The sequence below is a fragment of the Melanotaenia boesemani genome, chromosome 19, assembly GCF_017639745.1.
Source record: "Melanotaenia boesemani isolate fMelBoe1 chromosome 19, fMelBoe1.pri, whole genome shotgun sequence".
NCBI classification, from domain to species: Eukaryota; Metazoa; Chordata; class Actinopteri; order Atheriniformes; family Melanotaeniidae; genus Melanotaenia; species Melanotaenia boesemani.
Genome location: NC_055700.1, coordinates 10,866,049 through 10,886,214, shown reverse-complemented (window position 1 = coordinate 10,886,214; position 20,166 = coordinate 10,866,049). Strand labels below are relative to the sequence as shown.

Below are 20,166 nucleotides of genomic sequence, written 5' to 3'. Positions count from 1 at the left end.
GCAGATGAGAGCTTTTTAAATTTGAAAAATGTGGTCTGTGTTCTTTTCTCACAACATCAGCATCCTGTTTACACCTGGTGCGTTGGTAAACAGTTACAGGTTGATCAGACTTCATTTGGACTTAGACTAGGACACATTTTGCCACATTGTTTTAGCAATGTAAACATGAATGCTTCCTCCGTTGCCTAGTATAGTTTAAATGTGTCGACTTTCATGCATCAAAAAAACTTGAGAGGGTGCAGATCATGTTGTAAGACATACCACCTTTATTAAATGCACAGTATCACAAGAAACATTTCCATTAAATGTGGATAAGCTACTCACATGATGCACAAAGCATTGAATTGATTGATAGAACCGGCTGATTAAAGCAGGATTAAATCTGCCAGGAGAGTATGCACGCACACATACGCACACTCGTGCATTCAGATGTATGTGCAAAGGCACACACAAACACATCCTCACTCTCTTTGTATTCATATAGTAAATTTCATCTGCACAAGAATGAAAATCTTTTTTCTTCTTTTACCATATATTTACAAAAACATCATCAATACCCCCACCCACCCCCCCACCCCCAAGAGAGATGACATTCAAAAAAGGTCCCCACCTGTCTAGATTACATTCAAAATAATATACTATTCATGATGCAAAGTCACAGTTATTCATCTGAAAGAGGATCAAAATAGGCTACAGTCAGTCAGACGTGGTCAGAGTGGTGGGGTCAGCAAGGAGGACACCTTTAACGTCCTCGCCATCAGCCACACATCTGCTGGCACGCCTGTCAACAAAGAGGGATCCTGATGTTTAGTCTGTGGTCCTCCTACAGGCAGCCAGACAGCCTCTGTGAGAGCTCTCCATCACAGTGGAGAGGAAAGAGGATATTTTTCTTTTTTTTCTTCAGAGAAAAACACACTTGCTTTAAAGTCCTCAGTAGATCAAAGGTTGCCAGAAGAGGATTGTATTCTCACTGGTATTATGAACGAGCACAAAGAAATCATACAACGTATCACAAATAAAACCGTATTTACATTTAGTATGTATTGCCAGTGGCCCATAACACTTTGTCTTCAATAGATGTCACACAGTTTTGACATGATACCTGCTTTAAACAGATTATACTATTAAACATAGCCTACTATTCATATAGACAAATATCAGAACTGTACAGAATGGACAGCAGTTTATGTACAGCAGACACGTGACTATTATACAGAACACTGTATAAAAACATAGAGGGACACAAAAACTTGTTTTCATCAGGGACAGTGTGTTTAAGTTTGGACTTGCTTCAAAACAGCCAGGATGATGTTTTCAGGTAAAGCTGAGGTCAAGATGGAGGGAGTTGGGGATGAGCACAGCTGCTCGGGTTGTGCATTTGGAAGTTCAGAAACGCTACAAAGTGCACTCGACAAACATAACTTATTGTCTTACTGCTGTACACCTTCATATAGAAAAACAGGATGATTTGCATGACTGAGGGATTGCTGCTCTTTTTGCTAAGATTAATACAGATGTTTTAACTCTTGGAACATGTTTTAAACCTTTTACTCTTTTTTTTATTATTATTTTTAATCTCAGGAAAACATTACGAGAGTACTTTTTACTTTACTTCATTTACTTCCCATGCAAATGTGCTTCACCATTGCTATTTCAGTTGCCACCAGGCTGGCAGGGACAGCAAGTTGAGATGAAAGCACTCCTGCATTATCTCATGATTAGGTAGACTCTTTATTTGCCTTTTAACTGCAGCCTCACAGTTACACTATTCTTATGCAAGGGATACAAAACAACACTGAAACCCTCAGTAAATGCACAATAAACTGTGCCTAAATGTCTCATCAGTCCACACGATGAACTCAGCCTGACCAGCACCCACAATGTCTGAAAACTACCTCTGAAGACACACACAAGCCACATCACTTACAGATATGAGCCACCGAACAACAGAGATTTGCTAAATGACGTTGCTGGTGAATGAGAAACAATGTAAAACAAAAATGATCTGTGCTGCAGAGTCTCCGATCTGTGTGCTTTAGATAAGTCCACCAAATGAAATGTAGATTGGACAGGTAGTTCTTCAACAACTTTTAAAACATTTCCACTTACTGTATCAAGCACTTTATATAATTAACATAAAATATTATCAGATATTCACAGAATAAAACAAATAACCTCTTCATTTTTTAGAGAAAAGATATGGAAAAGCTCTATCTACATAGATGTGTCCATAAGCTGTCTGTCAAGGAGTGACATGTTTATTTCCCTTTATTTAATCCCAGCAAATATGGAAAATAAGACAGTGACGATTTAATGAGGTGAACGTTGGCAGAATGAGACATCTATTCGTTTCTTTTTAAGTCTGGAGCTTTAAAGGTTTGGGTAAGTTACATAACTCTGTATGTATTTTGGTTTCCTTTTGTGAAACATGCTTCAGAAAATCCACAAATAAACCAGAAAAAAAGCAAAACTCCAAATTTAAGGCTTCTCTCAATGTAATGAGGACATGGACGGTTAGCATTTACAGTCACATTTACAGCCAGGTTCTGTACACAGACGCTGTCACACAGCCATCGCTTCCTCCACTCGCTCTGCCCCATAATGTGCTGTCAAACACATACGTCCACGTACAAACACACATGCCACACAAACTACATACACAGATGCCGGCGCATCAGCCCAGTATGTCCAGGTACACAGGTGAGGCCTTGGCAAGGCTCTGGAGCATGCTGTGGATCTCCTTGATGTTCAGCCTCATGTAGGGCTCCCTCTGCCAGCAGCCCAGCATCAGGTCATACACCTCTTTAGGACAGGTACGAGGCCGCTGTAGCACTCTGCCCTGCGTGATGCATTCAATCACCTGCAGGAGACAGTGGGAAAATACACATTTATGTATTTTCTCTTAAAAAAAAACAAAAAAACAATTACAACCAGATTTTGCATCATATATAAAATAATTTAAAAGCATCCAGTAAATACAAGCCAATCAACTTTCAATCCCTGTAGACTTGGCTAATTTTCCTCAGTAAAAGCTGAAGCCATCTAAAATATAGTGGCAGAATTTACATTTCGCTCATCATGTTTAAGTTTCTTCTAAAAAGTCTCAAATTATTTTACTGATAGCATTAAAGTCAAGCAACGCTCTGTCCATCTGTCGTATAGGAATCAAATGAAAGCAGATTTGAAGGTTTAGAGCTCATCATCACAGAGCAGCACTGCAGAAAACACATTTGTAACTCATACCGATGATTCACAAATAATCCTGCCATTACTTGTGAGGATAGAATATATAAAGGAGGCAGGTTTTCGCCCCTGAGCTCGAATCCACCTTGCCAGTAACATTTCAGAAAAGTATGTTTAAAAACAGATAAGAGCTGGCAGGCTTTGTAATATAATCCCAGACACCCCTTTCATCTAAATCCTTTTGCTAGTGAGGAGCTTTTTTTAAAAAACAAACTTCTCCCACAATGTATGCACAGACTAAATAAAATGTTACACAACTGCAATATTTTGTAAGTTATTATTACACTTCTAGATGTTTGGTTTATTGTAATATTATCATGAAATGAAGTAGAAACAGGCACTTCATCACTTAGCAGCCCTGATTTATAGTTTGTTTTAGCACTACCAGATGTTTTTCCAGGTAGCCTGTTACAGCTGTTAACATCTCATTTATACCACCTGACTTTAAAACAACATAATGTTTGATAGTACGGTATAATTTCAGTAAAATGATATGGTTAATGAGTTTAATTCTTTCATCATTTTTAAAGGTTGGATGATTGTAACCTAAAATATAAAAACATAATTCTATATTACATCATTTTGTTTTTACCACATTGTCACATTAGTACCAATTTCTTATGAAAATATTTATATTAATATTCATATGATAATATTAATAAGGTATTACTAAACTAGGATCAAATACTTTATTGGCTTTGTTTTTTTTCTCCTCACTCACTCACACACACACACACACACAAAACAGATGTAGCTACTCATTACTTCTGCCAACCTATTACCTGTCATCACTTTGGTAATTACATAATATTCCCTGACCAATAAATCTTTATTATCAAATCCCACTTTATCATCTTATTAAAAAGCTGCAATGTAAAGTGTTACCTAATTTATGTCAACTCTCCTTATATTAGTGTACAATGTGGGAGAAGCTCCTCCCTAGTATAAGGACAATTATTATAACCAGTGTTGGAGTTTAAAAAAAAAACATGACAGTGCAACATTTTACGTTTAGATTTTCTATATTACCCTTCAATTAAAAGGTCACCATCAACTACATGTTTTTACGTGCTTCCATTATCAATATTATGTGAATTATGATGGGATACTTAAGTATTGCAGTGCATCTTCAACATTTTAGTTTTGTGCTTTTATAAAGATCTGTGACTTACACTTAATTAAACATTATAGAAGCACTGGTTGTGAATCCGTTAAAGCTTTGAGTTCTTCTATTTGTCTTTTTTTTTTTTAAACAATGCCTGCTACGCTTCTCATTCTGTAGCCTATAGTGGTTATTATGTTGTGTTTAGATTGAGGGCTATTAAAGTTATTTCAGGTTTCCAGCTCTTGGCAAAGTGTTTTACATTTAAATTAAAATTAAAACTGCAAAACTATATCAAACCTTCTCATAGGTAGAACGTTGTGTGACTGACCTCATTGTTGGAAAGCTGGTACCAGGGCTGCTTGCCGTAGGTGAAAATCTCCCACAACACCACACCAAGGCTCCACACATCACTTTCTGTGGTGAATCGCCGGTACATGATGCTCTCTGGGGGCATCCAGCGAATCGGCAGCATTGTGTGGCCGCCCACCTGCAGAGACGGAAAAGACAGCCTCCCTGAGCATATGGCATCAAATATTCAGCTGAGGGGTTTACGGTCATATAGAGCAGCTACTGAGCAAGACACAGGGCTCGCCCTGGATAGGCTGCCAGTCCATCACAAAGCCAACACAGAGAAATACAACCACCCATGCTAACACTCACTCCAAGGGCGAGTTTAGAGAAACTGATATACCTAGACAGCCTGGTTTTGGACTGTGGGAGGAAGCTGAAGTACCCAGAGGGAATTCACACACATACTGGGAGAACATGCAAACTCCATACAGAAAGGCTGTGAGGCGATGATGTTAACCACCACACAGCCATGCAGCCCATAAATATTGTACCGTCTTTCAATACTCAAATTAATCAACATATGGTTCAACTGAATATTAGAACCCATTAAAAAATGAACAATTTTTAACACAGTTGACTGGAAGGTCTCTGTACTTCAAGAAGCTTCATCTGGCCATTACTGGTTAATGATCCTGAGAGCTGTTCGTTGCTAAGCCCTCCCTGTGATGGAGACAACACATCACCACAAGTGTACTTGGAATTTTCCGCAGGAGTAGCCACAGCACATGATCCCATAATGGACTTTATTACTGGCAGATCAATAATGTTGTGGACATGTAAAATTCCAGAGTAAAATGTTGTTCACCTACATTAAAATGTGAGTCTAATGCTGTTTTTTTTGTTTGTTTATTTTCCTGTTTAATCTAATCTGTTGTTCAAGATGATTTTATATGTGAAATGAGAGCATTACAGCACACCGGGCAAGCACTTCCTATTATCTACTTTGTTCTTTCATTTGTTTTCCATTTGATAAAAATGTCTGACAGCAGAAGTTGGTGATGGGCCTTGTTTGAAATGACCTTAGATATGAATATTTTGTGTTTTTGTGTGTATTTTAGATTTCTGACACCAGCAGAGGGCACTGTGGTATTCAAGCTGAAATCAAAGACACATTTGTAGGAATAAGATTCATTCATTCTGTAAATGTTGTACTTTTGTTCAATCCACATGTAATATAACATTAGGTCATTATCTGGCTTTAATTTTATGTTAATCAGAGGTTCAGTATTCCTTCATGGTTTTATATGATGCCATCCATGTTGGGTCAGGGAAAGGATGAAGTTCTTGCCTGGAGAAAATGAAAAAGTGCCCATCCAAACAAAAGAATTTAATAGATTATGCAATTTGTATGTAAATGGTTTTCCAAATAAATACAATTAATTTACTATTTTGCTATACACTTATTTCATGTCCAAAGGTGGTTAAAACAAAGAAAAGAAAGGAAAGAATAAAGGAAAAATCTAATTATAGCTGTATATTTTAGGGGATTAATCTAAAATACTTACTCTGTAGTAGTCTGTGCTGTAAACATCTCTGGACATGCCAAAGTCTCCTATCTTGACCAGCAGGTTTTCTCCTACCAGGCAGTTTCTTGTTGCCAAGTCTCTGTGGACAAAGTGCTGGGAGGCCAGGTAGACCATGCCAGCAGCAATCTGTTGGGCAATGTGCAGCATCTGGGATTGAGTTAGCTCCACCAGGACACTGTGCTGACCGTCTGCCATGAGAACTGCATCAGGACCATGAGACCTGTACCCAGAAACCATTGCACTTTGAATAACTTTAACATCCAATCCAATCCAATATTATTTGTAAACCAATTTAAAAACAACACTGTACACAGCAAAGGTAAAAGACAGCAAATAAATACTACAAGGTAAAAACTCATTAACACAATAATAATACTAATAATAATAATAATACATTTTGACATTCTTTTGCATTTTATTGTCAAAAATCAGCCCACCTGAGAAACTTATTGAGGTCACCGTGTTTCATGTATTCAAACACCATGATGAGTGGGTCACTCTCTACACACACTCCATAGAAGGTGACAATATGTTCATGCTGGAGGTTGGTGAGCAGCTCGGCCTCTCTGTAGAAGTCTGCTCGGCCGCTCTCACTGGCCTCCTTCAAAGTCTGATGGAAGGCAAAGACACAAAGACCAGGCACACACACTGAAGAGCATTATCTACAAGAATGTACATCTAATCAATAGAATTCCCTAACTGTGTGGCAGATGTATTGATTGCTTGAGCTAGCTGATCTGTACCTTGACTGCCACATGGATCTTCTCTTGGTCTGGTACCAGGTCATAGCACTCAGCGAGAAACACCTTCCCAAAGGCTCCTTCTCCCAATTCCCGCTTCAATACAATGTTGTGTCTTTTGATGTGCTGGACAACTGTGAACACAAAACAAGTCAAATCATTCTTAATATCATGTGTGCACCTTAATTATTTAGTTGGAAATTTTAAAGAAAATATCCACAGAAGTTAGAATTTGTCACCTATACCCTTATGTAGGTCATGTTATTTAAACTTTATATTTCTACTTGTTAAGGTACTTACTCGTTTGAGCTATTAATTATTTTTAAAAATTACCATTAGATTAAGATTAACATTCCTCCACATCTATACGTCAACTGTCCAGTGGGCCCCTGGGTAGGAGTCAGTATTACAATGCAGCAGGATCCAGACATTAAATATGGCGCCTAGCAGCAATCCCTGCATGGATTTATCAGAAAAGGCCTAGGTTACCCGGCATTTCTTGAGTGAAGCGGTAACTCACATGTGTCAGATTTCAGCATGCTGCCGGAGTTACGGAAGTACTGTGGGTTCTCAATGACAGGAATCTTTGTCATCCCAATGATCACTGCGTCTGGACCCATCTCCGAGGACGACGGGGTGTTGTTGCCATTGGAAACGTGATGAAGAGGACTGGCAGAGTCATCGTCATTACTGATGACTGAGGAGGAGGCTAGGGAGCCACAGAAGAAGTGGAGAAGATGATCAGAAAAGAGAAGGAGGAGAGATGCACACAGAAGGAGATGTTAGGTGTTGGTCATTGTCAGGGACCAAGCAGTAAGACAGCAAGGATATAGGAGGTGTTTTTATTTCAAAATTAGGTATTTAATTTACTCCCAAAATATTAGAGGGCAACATAATTTAAGTGGAAACAAACCTCAAACAAATGAATGAAAACAGACAAAGTGACCTATCTGAAAAGACACACAAGGGAACTTAAATGCTGGTTTAGCTAAACACAAGTACCACAAAAAGGAAAAAACAAAATAGCTGCAACATTTTAAACCTACCAAAGAACATAAAATAAACCCCAAACACCCCTGTGATAGTACAGCATGTGGTTCAGTCCAATGAGGCTGGCAACAATATATTAAACTCCTCAGCCACTGGCCATGCCTTTTGCTACACCAAGGAGAAAACAAGCCCCAGGTAACTCAAAGGAAAGAAACAAATATTAACACAACATAAACAAAATTTGACCTTGCAGTGTTGATATGTGTGCACTCCTTCTTAACGCTGTAAAATGTGAGAAAAATAAATAACTTATTAAAGAAATAATGTGTTGAGTAGTGTGTGTAAAGGCTTGTAGTAGTGACTGTGAAGCAAATCAATGTGGAAGTATACTGGTGGTGAGATGTGGATGTTGCCATGTGTGGCTAGCCATCACGCAACCCCCTCTTCAAGAATAACTGTGCCAGCAAGAGAGATTGTCAGCAGTGAGGTTCTCCTTGCATGGCATGTGGTGGATAGTAAACCGGAAAGATTGAAGGGCTAGATACCAATGAGTGATGTGCTCATTTGAGTCCTTCATCTTGTGTTGCCACTGAACGCCCTGTGCTCAGTTTCCAAGGTAAATTCTCTTACCAGTAGATAACAAAGGGAGTCTAGAGCCCACTTTTTCACTTACAACTCCTTCTCAACATAAAGAATAATGAACTCCTTGGAGAAACAGCTTCTGGCTGATGTACGCTACTGGATGGTGTTTTCCTGTTGGCCCCTGCAGAAGGAAAGCTCCCAGACCCCTATCTGAAGAATCAGTCTATAAAATCGAGTACCATGTCAAAGTTTGGACTATACAAGACAGGTTGCTTACTTAGTGACTGTTGGATGTTGTGAAAAGCTAGAATGGACCTGGGCTGCTTTCTTGTTTGAGGCAGAGGACATGACTCTATGGCCTGATTCTTGTTGATTTGTGACCTTATGAGCAATCCTCTGAGCACCTGCACTGTACCCAGTTCATTAGTCATTAGAAGGTTGCTAGGGCCCCATGCTGTCCAAAGGGTAAGATGGTAAAGTGAAAAAAAATGAAAAATAACCTAATGCTTTCATCCTTCTTAGGTACCAGAACCACTGAGCTAGACCACTCTCTTTTAGAGGTCTCAATGATCCCCAGGGACAGCCTCAGATCAATCGCAGCCTTCAGCGAGGACAGTAGACGTTCAGGGATCGTGTAACTTAATCATCTCACCAAAGCACCTTCCTGAACATCAATGTCATGTTCAACAATATTTGTTCTCCCTTAATATTTTTGGAATACCCCTGATTTAACAAGATCTCTCACCAGTTGCTGCTTGTTTTCTGGAAGATGGCTGAGATCACAGTCCATAGAGCAAGCAGGTGATAAATATTGCTTGTCCACATCCTCTTCCTCCAGCACCTCAGGTATGAGCTTCACATCTGCCCTGCTTTCAGGATGCTGCATCCACACCCTCAGGAGAACATGCAAAACCTTACTGGAGCATGACTGCCCAGGTGTGGACACCTTGAAGGTGGTAGGGCTGAGCTTCTTCACAATTTCAAATGGTCCTTGCTAATTGGCCAGCAGTTTGTTGTTATTACTGCGAAGGAGCAATAGCACTTTTTGTCCGGGCTCAAAATGTCTCTACCAGACAGATTTAAAATACCAGGACTTCTGTTGTTACTAGGCCTCTGGCTCTGAACAAGTAAAATCTCATTACAAGGCACTCAAAAGGAGTACCGATGACAGGGAGCGGCTGGAGTGAAGCTCTGGAAGGAATCTTTGGCAGATGTTAACTGGCAGTGAGGACATTTATTTGAGCAACATCCTTGTACAGCACTGGCCAGTGAAAATGGCATTTGATGCAAACTGTGGTCTTGTGCTTACCTAGGTCGCCAACCCAGGGAATAGAGTGCTCCAAGGTGAAGATAGTTTCTCACTGTTCCGGGTATCATAGCTTCAATACTGGTTCATTGTTAGTTGACATCTTTACAGGTACTTTCTTCGTCTGTGGACCTTCATTGGTTTCACAGCAGTTGTTTCCAACTCCTCTTTGAAACAAGGCAGGGTACTCAGAATCTTGGATTATTGGTTTGTTTAGTCTGTGCTCTGGTAACAGCAACATAATATTCCTGAATTTGATCAGAACTTTGTAAGTTAAAAAGCATAGGAAGAAACGTCCAAGCACAGCAGAACAGGGAAGACTCTCGACAACACCAGCATTTAGAAGACAACATCTGATCCTGAACTTTTATGTACATGTCAGCTGTTGGATAACTTTTCTTTTCCCCATGAGCACGGCAGATCAAAACAGTGTCACTAGTGTGAATAATATTGCACAGAACAAAATGTGAGTGATCAAGAATCCAAAAACTCTCACAATCAAGAAAGGCCTTGAGTACACTCCATTAACTTAACTAAATTAATCTGACAAATTTTAACAGAAGTGTCACTCCTCTGTTCAAGTTCAACACAAAGCACATTTGTACTATATTAATTGAATTTTTGAGACACATAGGCTTTGTATGGACTTCCAAACCACAGAGGCAACAAATTGGCTTCTTACCAGCTTCAGCCCTGCTGATGAGCTGATCATGTAGCATAATAACAGTCTTACTGGTGCTTATATTTACTGTCTCCTGCTGGTGCTGTTGAAGCATCTTCCAGTCGTACTTTGAAGTTTTCCGAGAATTGTAGCTTCATAGTTTCTCCCTTCTTCCTGGTAGCCAAAGATACATCAACGATCTTATGCTGAAAGGGGATTGTGTTTTTGAATCCAAACCTGAATCTTGAGTTGCGGCATTCTCAGATATTGCTCCAAAATGAATTCACCTATGTCTTGGATGGTTTTAACTTTTGGCTGGATCAATTTCCAACAGAGCTCCTTAAGCCTGGCATACAGTTCTTGTGGGCTTTCATCAGGTTTAACTCCCAGGGATCAGAATCTTTGCTTGGAGGTCTCAGGATTACCATTTTATTTCGAGTGAATGGCAGAATTAACATCGGGCTAGTCTAAGGAATCATCAATGTCCATTTGTATATATGCACCTCTAGTTAGAGTTCTGCCAAAGGTATGTTATAGCCATACATTCAAATATAATTAAGAAGTGTTCATTGTTATCGTCAGTTAATTTTTCCATCCTGGACTTTATTTATGGGTGAGACTGAAATGCATTTCATCTAAGTGGGGGAAAAAAAATCAGAAAAAGGTAGAAAAAAAGGAAGAAAACAAAAGTGGATGATCCCATCACTGGCACAAATTCTTAACTTATTTTACCCCCAGAAATATAAGAAAACGTGGCCAAACCAAAAGTTAAACAAAGCAGGCCTATAAAAGAAGTCAACATAATATAACTCAACATAAAGTTAGAAAACTCCAACAAATGAATGAACTTTATAGACAAACATACCAAGCGGAAAAGACACAAAAATTAACTTGCTGGTTTAGTTAAACCATTAGTAACACAAAGGGGGGAAATCAAATGGCTGCCACATTTTAAAATATTCAAAAACACATAAACCCCAAACACCCCTGTGACAGAGCAGCATGTGGTTCAGTCCACTGAGGCTAACAGCAGTATGTTAAAGTTCTCAGCCGTTGGCTTGTACCAGGAAAGATAAACCAAGCCCCAAGTAACTCAAAGAGAAAGAAACAATATGATAATACAATAACTAATACAATATAAAAGAATTGACATTTCAGTGTTGAAATAATAACACTGTAAGGTGTGAGAAAAATAAAATAACTTATTAAAGTAATAATTTGTTGTGTTGTGTGTAATAGTTTGAAGTGATGCCTGTAAAAGAAATTTAAATTGGAAATACACTGGTGGTGATGTGTGGATGTTACCATAAGGGGCTAGCTGTAACAGTCAAAGTGGAGGAGTAAGAGGAGCAGAGATAAAAAAGAAGTGGATGTCTGGATGTCAAATAAGATAATTATGCCAATTTATACTTAAAAGGCTGCCATATAAATGTATCCCACTATATAATATTATGCTAAACATCCATCATTGACTATGACTCCTGATTAAACAATTATCTTTTCTGGGCAAGTAAGTGCATAATTTTATATCTCTTAAAGGACAGTTTATCAATTTTAAGACGAAGTATTTGAATCACCTTTAATACCAAAGTTTGTGTTTCTTCCATACTTCAGAATGATTACCATCAAAACACAGCCCGTCAAGGCAATTCCGGCAATTCCCACGACTACATACACCTGGCAAGAAAATAAAAAACAAAAAGCAATAATATAGGGAGTCATTACATTTCATTAGACACAGGGAGGCATCACAAAACAAAAAAATTACAATGAAAACATTTTTTATAAAGTCTCATAAGGACTACGACTATATGTGGTAAGTAATGAGTAAGTAGGATCACTTACTGCAACACTATCATCCAGAGGAGGGATTGGCGTATCTGAAAAAAAAAAAAAAGCATAACAATGCTTATATAAGCATTTAGAAGTAATCCCATTTATCATTTGTAAATATTAATGCAATTTTATGTAGCTTCAGGCTGGTAAGATTTTAAACACCTACCATCTGGATAGGAGATGCAGGTACAAGCCAAAATAGGTAAGATAAACAAGCATCAGTTAGTTTGAACTCTGTTGTGGCAGTATAGTAACTACTTTTGATGTTCTAATTTTTAAATGTTACTTACAGTATTCAAAGTCCTCTATAAAAAGAAAAAGACATTAGGTGCTTTAGAGATTAGCTCAGAAATTACCTGACTGTTACAATTATTAAACCCTTGTAATGACATTGCACACTGACCTGAGTGATTGAAGTCAGGTGGATCAATAAACTGGGCAGAAATTGTCTTCTCGGCCTGGCCGAATTCATTCTTTGCCACCAGTTTGTACTCGCCGTTATGAATGTGCGTGGGGTTGACCAGCTGCAGGCAGCCATGGTCCTCATTCTTAGTGGACTCATGAATCTTGGTGCAAGTGTAGTTTTGTTCCAGGAGCAGCATATTCTTGTGATACCAATGCAGCTCAGGCTTGGGGTTCCCTGTCACAGTGAATGGGATGCACCAGTGGTGGTCCCGCTCTGGAGGCAGCAGCTGCGGGATGGTGGGGGCAACTGACACGAAGGCAACAGTAGAGGAAGAGTAATCACGGGATGATAGGAAATAAACACTAGGAATAAAGCGAGTAGGAAAAGCAACACTTATGGGTTTAAAAAATAGAAACATATGGATAAGAGGAAAGGAGAGGTTAGACTGATCACACAACATTTAAAGTGTGACAACAGGAAAATGTGAAAGAGGAGAATATGGAGAAGGGTGGCATTAAACAAGAATAGATGTATGGCAAGGCATGAGGACCTTTACAGGAGGAAGAGTTATGGGCAGGAAACGTGGAAAGTCAATAAGATTTGCCAAGAGACACTAATGATAACAAACTAAGGAGCCTTCTGCTTCCACAGGAAAAACATGGTCGAGAACAAAGCATTTAAAAGCTCATTGCATGGCAAATTAGACAAATTAAACTTATCCATGTAAGTATAATTTCTATGATGTAACTGAAGTCCTTACAGAGAATGTTGAGCTGGAGGGTGGCCTCAGTCTGACCGACCATGTTCTCAGCGCTGCATATGATCATCCTCCCATTATCATCCGTAGACAGGCCTGACAATCTGAGGATGCTCTTTGTATCCAAGGTATCTATCTGTAAACACATCATTCAATTCTGTCTGTTACCTTGGTGTGATGTTGATCTTAAGCACATGCATAATAACCAATAAACAACACTATAAAACAGTGTACAGTATGACTTAAAGATACTATGAATGCATGTGAATTGCTTAGGCATAAGAAAATGCTTACTGCTAAAAACCATGTTAGGGAGCTTGGACCGCCCACCTTCCCCAAAATGCATAATCTGTTCTAATTTGGTCAGCTCAAGTGGCCTGATCAGGCACCACCCATTCTTCTATATAAGCTCTACTAAAATTAGTTTGCTAAACATGATGGATAAAGAGTTTAAATAATTAAAAGCACATAAGCAATGCTACAATGTCCTTAGTGCAAAAATGTATTAGTTGTATTCAAATAGTTTTAGTCTATAAGTCTCCAAGCTCTTTTTGAAGTTTACCACGTTATCATATTCTATATATCTTTTTAGTAATGGTGGATCCCATAAAACAGATGTTTTTTTTATATTTATTAATTTATTTTTAAACCAAACTTTGGGGAAATTAAATTACCAACCACAACAACTGCCCTGTGTTTTCAATCAAGTGTTACTCAAATAAGAGACAGACTGTGTTCACTAACAGATTAACATTGTTGATAAAATAGATATTTGACACCTTGATCATTAGTACCTTATCCAGTGGTAATAACTGAGACTACATTCCTAAAAAATCAGGCAGCTGTTGTTGAAGAAGTGCTTATCTCTCAATACATAAGTTACTCATTCAATCCCCAGTTCCCACATAGCTCACATGTCGAAGGGTCTTTGGGAACCTTCTGAACCTCACAAAGCTTCCATTGTAAGCTTCTTTGGATAACAAAACAATAAGTAGTCATTTTCATGGTTTGGAAACGAAGACTCTTGGTCATTACATTTAGCCTTAAATAACTTAGGAGGACAGTGTTATTGCTAAGATATGAGAGGAGCTTCAAGGTAAACTGCTCACCTCAGCGTGGGTTGAGAGCATTTCAAGGTTCCACCGGATCACAGGTTTAGGGGAGCCAGAGGCGCTACACACCGCTGTGACACTGCTCCCCTCCATCTTAGTCACAGTTTTGGGGGTGACCTCTACATTAGGAACTACTGCAAGTGGCATGCAAACAATACATCTAAATGTGATTGTAAACAAACACGACATACATTGACTGTTTCTAACATTCTTTCTGTTTTTGTTTCAACTTTCCATCTTTACAAAACAATCATGCTCAGTAAGGAGCTTAGCTATTCTTTTTAGAACGTGATTTTACATTACAGCAATCTGGTGGACTGAGCGTGGCAAAGTCCTTTGTCACTCCTCTGTCAATACATGTCAGCTCTGGACCATCTATTTCTTCTTGGAGCCTCAATTTGACCCACAAATTCTCACAAACACAATTCAGGGGATTTCCAGACAGAAGGAGCCTTGTGATTAAACAGAAAAAAGAAAGCAGAAACATGCTGTATAAGAGGCTGCTCAAACAGAGAGAGATACACTGACAGTTTTATGTGCACCCATCACTTACGGATATGCAATGTTAAAGTTCTGAAATGTTCTCCATGACAATGTTGACAGGTTATTGTCTCTGAGATTTCTGAAGAGGGAGGGCAAAAAATGTGAGAATCCAAATAAGGCAACTCATGTTGAAATAGCTAAAGATAATGAAAGATGCTGCTTACACATATTGAAGTCTTGTGTTGTTATAAAAAGCATCTGATGATATTGATGTCAATCTTGTCTTTGTCACTGTTCTGTTAGACATTAAAATGTAGAGTTACTTTAAATCCAAGTGATACACAAATAAATTATGAGTAGTACTTACAGATTTCTGAGGTTAATGTAGTGCCTCAGACTGTTATTGCTGATGTCAAACAGTCTGCTTTGATTGGCAATGTATCTGTGAAAGGAAATGTAATGGGAAAACCTGTTATGAAACTTATTCTAAAGGGACATTATCTGTATTTGTAATGCAAAGTTCAGTTGCATGAACTTGAGGTAATGTTGAAGCTGTTCATGAATCCATTTTCCTTTTAGAAATTTACTTACACATAACATTGCACAGTGAAAGAAATTTGTGTAAGTTATATTATATAGTTTTCATCTGAGACATCTTTATTCATTTTTATTTATTTTGTTTTTGACTTGGTTAGCTAAATCTTAAACTGGCAACAAAGTTGTGCTTCACTGAAGAAATTTCCCTTTTATTTATAAAGACAAGGAGCCCCTGTATTTTTTGTTGTTTTTGTAGTTTTGAAAGACCACAAGTGCCATTTTTTAATTTACTTTTAATGAAATGATTACTTCCACAAGTGTGTTATACCCTAACTTAATATCTAATAAGTGTAACATCCTGGAAATAGACAAGTATTTTATTTTATTTTTTAAAACAAACACTTTCAAAACTTGTAATCTATTTTTTTAATGTGTAACCTACCATTTACCTTCACATTTATAATGTTTTGCAGATCATTATTTTAATGTAAATCTAATAAATCAAGTAGAGATTTTTATATGAGATCAAAAGTAAATAAAATAGGGTAAATTTAGATTCAAATTGTGATATGGCTATGAGTTGTTTGAGCTAGAAGTTTGTGTTTCATACTGAAATATGTTTAACAGGATTACTGTGCCAAATAATGGACTTTTAACTTTCTATATTGTCGATAGTTTTGTCTGACAGGAATTTGTAAATTCACAGTTTGCTAATAAAAAGTAAAGTATGGCAATCCAAAACTTTAATTTAATATTCTGTTGTGCTGTAAGGATAGCTGCTGAATCTTTAAGTCAAAACTGCAGGGTTTTTTACGCAAAACTGTGGACATTTTGCAAATTGGTGGCTGCTGCATGACTGACATGAAGACATCAAGTTGGCACAAATGCCTGTTAAATAACATTCAGGATCGCTCCAGTCTGTCTGCCTCTAAATCACACACCAGTCTCCCCACATTCTCCACTAGGTGCCATGCAGTTGTTGTGCAAGGTTGTAACAAGCACACTCCAACACAGGCCTATATACTGACGCAGATAAGAGTACATAACTGTCGGTAGCCTATATTGCCGGCTGTGCACAACTGATGTGATCTTGTGTGTAATCAGCCAACTGTGTGGTCATATGGAAATTTTGGGGGGTATTTCACACCACCGCCCAAAAACCGAATTAACACCCCGGAGGCTGCATTGGGCCTGAGCATTTTACTCCACCACTACCTCTGGAGCTGTTTTGTAAAGGAAAACACACTAATCCAAATAAGCCTGACGCGCACTCTCGCCATCGTTACGCGCACATACACGCACGCGCAAGCACTATCTCCTCCACGCTACATACTCACACGTACGCACACATACGAGGCTACATGATCTGACAAACCATACAGGTTATAAGAAAAGAAAATCGCAAATTACGTTTGACAAAATGATAAAAAGAGATCTGAGCGGCTGTTTAAAGCACGTGGGAATGATATTATTAGGCCTATGGTGATTAACATTACTGTTGATGTTGATATCATTATAATTATCATTATTGATATAACCCTAAGTGTTTGGCATCACTGCAACCCTCACGATCCAATGGAGCTCTCTGCACCCTGTGAAGTTAATGCTGGCTGCACGATCATTTCCATGCACTTACATTTCGGTGATGTTTTCCATGTCATCTAACGTGAGGACAGGGAAATCCTCGATCCCTGGTTCAGAATCAATACAAACAATCATTGAGATGCTGCAAGTGCAGGATTCGGGGCAAGCATCGCTATATCTCCACAACCCCATCAAAAGCAAAAACAATCCAAAACGAGCCATGCCATATTCCCCCGCACTGGAGTCCATCTCAGGTCCAATTATATCCCACGAATCTCCCCGAAAAGAATCTGGTCAAATTGAATTATTGTTAAGATGTCCTCACTCGCCGCCTTTATTCTGGTCAAGTTAATCCTTTCGACTAGGAGGAAAAAAAGGCGAAAAAAATAAATAAAAAAACAAAAAACAAAAAAAAAAAACAAAAAAACAAAGAGTGACAAAAAGGACGCTGTTAGTGAGGAATGCGCAGAGCCCACGGTTTTAATATCAAGATGCCATGGACTGGCCTTCTCGTCTCCGCAGAGCTGGTATCACACTACTGCATATCGATGCCGCGAAGCAAGGTGTCAAGTGCTCCGTCCTGGTGCTGCTGAAGCTGTCTCACTTCCCTATCGCAGCCACTGACTGCTCGCCTCTGCCTTGTAAAGCAAATATGAGGTGTTCCAGATGTTTAGAGATCAATAGGCAGGCCCCCACGAGCGATTTCTCATATGTGTGGTGATGAGGAGGAAAACTGCACAGCAGAGTAAGGATGCGTGGTGATGCTGCGTGTGTAAGGAGGACGGCTACCTGCATCCGACTATCGATTATCACCGAAGACGAGCGCATCTCCCAGCCATCACTGGGACTATATAAGATGGTTGCGATGGTAATTTCATACCATACGAGATGTTTTCAAGATAACTTATTGGGGAATTATCATTTGATTTTCCAAGAAAAACGCAACACATAGCTGCTGATGTTTTGTAAGTAGTTGACCCACTAAGTGGGAAGCCGTGGGTCAAATAAATGTAAACTCTTGTGTTGTGGTAACTCTGAAGCCATGCATTGGACGAAAGCTGAGATTTTTTTTCCACAACAAGGCTGTTGTACGGTTGCCCATTAGGCCTAGAGTGACGTACGGGTGACGCACAAGATGGGGTGCATCTATGAAAAATAATTACCTACACTATGTCTGCAAACTTCAAATAGGTTTCACTTAAGTCTCTGAGCAGTGCAAGATATAGGAGCACAACTGTGTTTGCTGAATTAACTCTTTGATACTTTTTATTTTATTTCTTGCACAGATTATTACAGAAATATAAAATACATAAATAGATTGAAGAAATAGATGTTTGGGTTGAACTTCAAGACATTTCAGGATCAACTCTGACCTGTTTATTACAGGGTTAAAGTATTTTCAGTGTTATTTGGGGGCTGGAAACATGATGTTGGCCCTCACTCATAAATTTGTACTTGACTTTGACACAGTTCAATTGCAGTGTATATATTTAACCTTTAAATGTCTAGAGCACATAGCTTGCCTGCCTTTCAATCTGATCAGTAATTCTGACAATGAAGAGGACAATATCTTCAAATTGACCAAAAATCCTGTTCACCAACAGATTCCTAAGTTTCCTCATGATGAGGAGGCAGCCAGGACACATGATCTATGACACAGCCTGGATGGTTAGTGTCGCTATGGTGACTTGCTTTTTACAAATAGCACGGACAATGTCAAGTGTCGCTATGGTTGCAGATGAAAATATGTACGCAGGCTTTTTTTTTATGAGAAACATCAAGAACTGAATTATATCTGTCTCCATGGTAACCTCAGAGTATAGCAGAGGGAAGAGAGAGCTCTAGTTTGCAATAGATCTTTGCTTATATTTCAGGAAGCATTCAAAACACAACACTATAAAAAAAATTAATAGGTCAAATATGGATGTAATTTGAAATAGATGGGCAGAGAGGTCCTAAGAAGTCTGATATCATGGCCTTGTCATGTTATTACATTTATATGGCAGTGAATTAAGTATAGGGTGTAAGCAGAATATTAAACAACTTGAATGTTTGATCATTCTGCTAAGTTATATTTGTGAGCTTATATGCAACTTTTTTTAAAAAAATCTAATTTAACACAAATTTCCACACCCTTCCATTAAGACAACTCTAGTCTTCAAAGAGGCATTGAAACATTTTGGCAGAAAGTTCCTTCTATCTTTCCAGCCATTGGACTTTCTAAGGGTGCATGCTATGTTATAAATAGTTACTGCACTGTTGAGCCAGTGAGCTCTTCTCTGACAGACTTTGTATTGTGTGAACTGATCCTTTTTGCAAGAATAAAACATAAACTGACAATTCCAATGCATTTTTGACTTAATCTCATTCACCAGACATTAGAAATTCCCACAAAAATATATAATGTATTTGTATATGTATATGTGGCTCTAAGAGCTGACCACAGCAATCTCTCAGACATCCAAGCCCAAGCAGAGTTGAACTGTTCCAGGCCCTGACATGATACACAACTACTGGTTAAATAAATCATCTTTATTCCATGAATGCCAAGCAGCACACATGAACCAACTGCTCATGGATGGGGCTCACCCTGAATGGCTACTTAAAGGTTGGATAGTCCTGATCATGAAAGGTCCCCCAGAAAGGAGTAGTTCTAACTATTGGCCAATAACCTGCCTCTGTACAACATGAAAGCTTCTGTCAAGCATCAAGGTGGATAAGAGTAGGCATTACATCCGTGGGGCTCAGAAAGGAATTAGAAGTAGCCTCAGAGGAGCTAAACACCAGCTACTGATCAACAGAGTCATTGCATGAGACAGTAAGATCAGACATACAAATCTGTGCACTGCCTAGACAACAAGAAAGCTTGTGATTCAAAGCTGAACTCATGGAATATTGGAATACTTAGAACTATAATCGAATCGAATCAAATATTATTTATAAAGCA

At 38.6% G+C, this 20,166-nt stretch overlaps 1 protein-coding gene across 1 annotated transcript; it reads right to left on the bottom strand.

Moving 5' to 3' along the window:
- Positions 1-1,463: 1,463 nt before the first annotated feature.
- Positions 1,464-18,319, bottom strand: ntrk2b (neurotrophic tyrosine kinase, receptor, type 2b). Its single transcript, XM_041970746.1, has 18 exons — positions 17,272-18,319; positions 15,466-15,540; positions 15,323-15,394; positions 15,169-15,237; positions 14,919-15,067; positions 14,613-14,749; positions 13,507-13,639; positions 12,744-13,052; positions 12,631-12,645; positions 12,507-12,509; positions 12,350-12,384; positions 12,082-12,181; positions 7,486-7,674; positions 6,969-7,099; positions 6,663-6,835; positions 6,205-6,445; positions 4,677-4,835; positions 1,464-2,860 (listed from the first exon to the last, which is right to left on the bottom strand). Exons 1-18 carry the CDS (start codon positions 17,466-17,468, stop codon positions 2,675-2,677), a joined length of 2,373 nt encoding a protein of 790 aa, XP_041826680.1. The 5' UTR covers positions 17,469-18,319; the 3' UTR covers positions 1,464-2,674.
- Positions 18,320-20,166: the final 1,847 nt, after the last annotated feature.

What these genes read in the sequence shown, in the direction of transcription:
- ntrk2b (XM_041970746.1), bottom strand. Translation starts at nt 17,468, where the DNA reads ATGGACTCCAGTGCGGGGGAATATGGCATGGCTCGTTTTGGATTGTTT. An exon ending in CACAAACTTTGGTATTAAAG is followed by an intron (nt 7,675 to 12,081) that starts GTGATTCAAATA and finishes GTGGCTCCCTAG; the next exon opens with CCTCCTCCTCAGTCATCAGT. An exon ending in ACAGCACAGACTACTACAGA is followed by an intron (nt 4,836 to 6,204) that starts GTAAGTATTTTA and finishes CCGTCTCTGCAG; the next exon opens with GTGGGCGGCCACACAATGCT.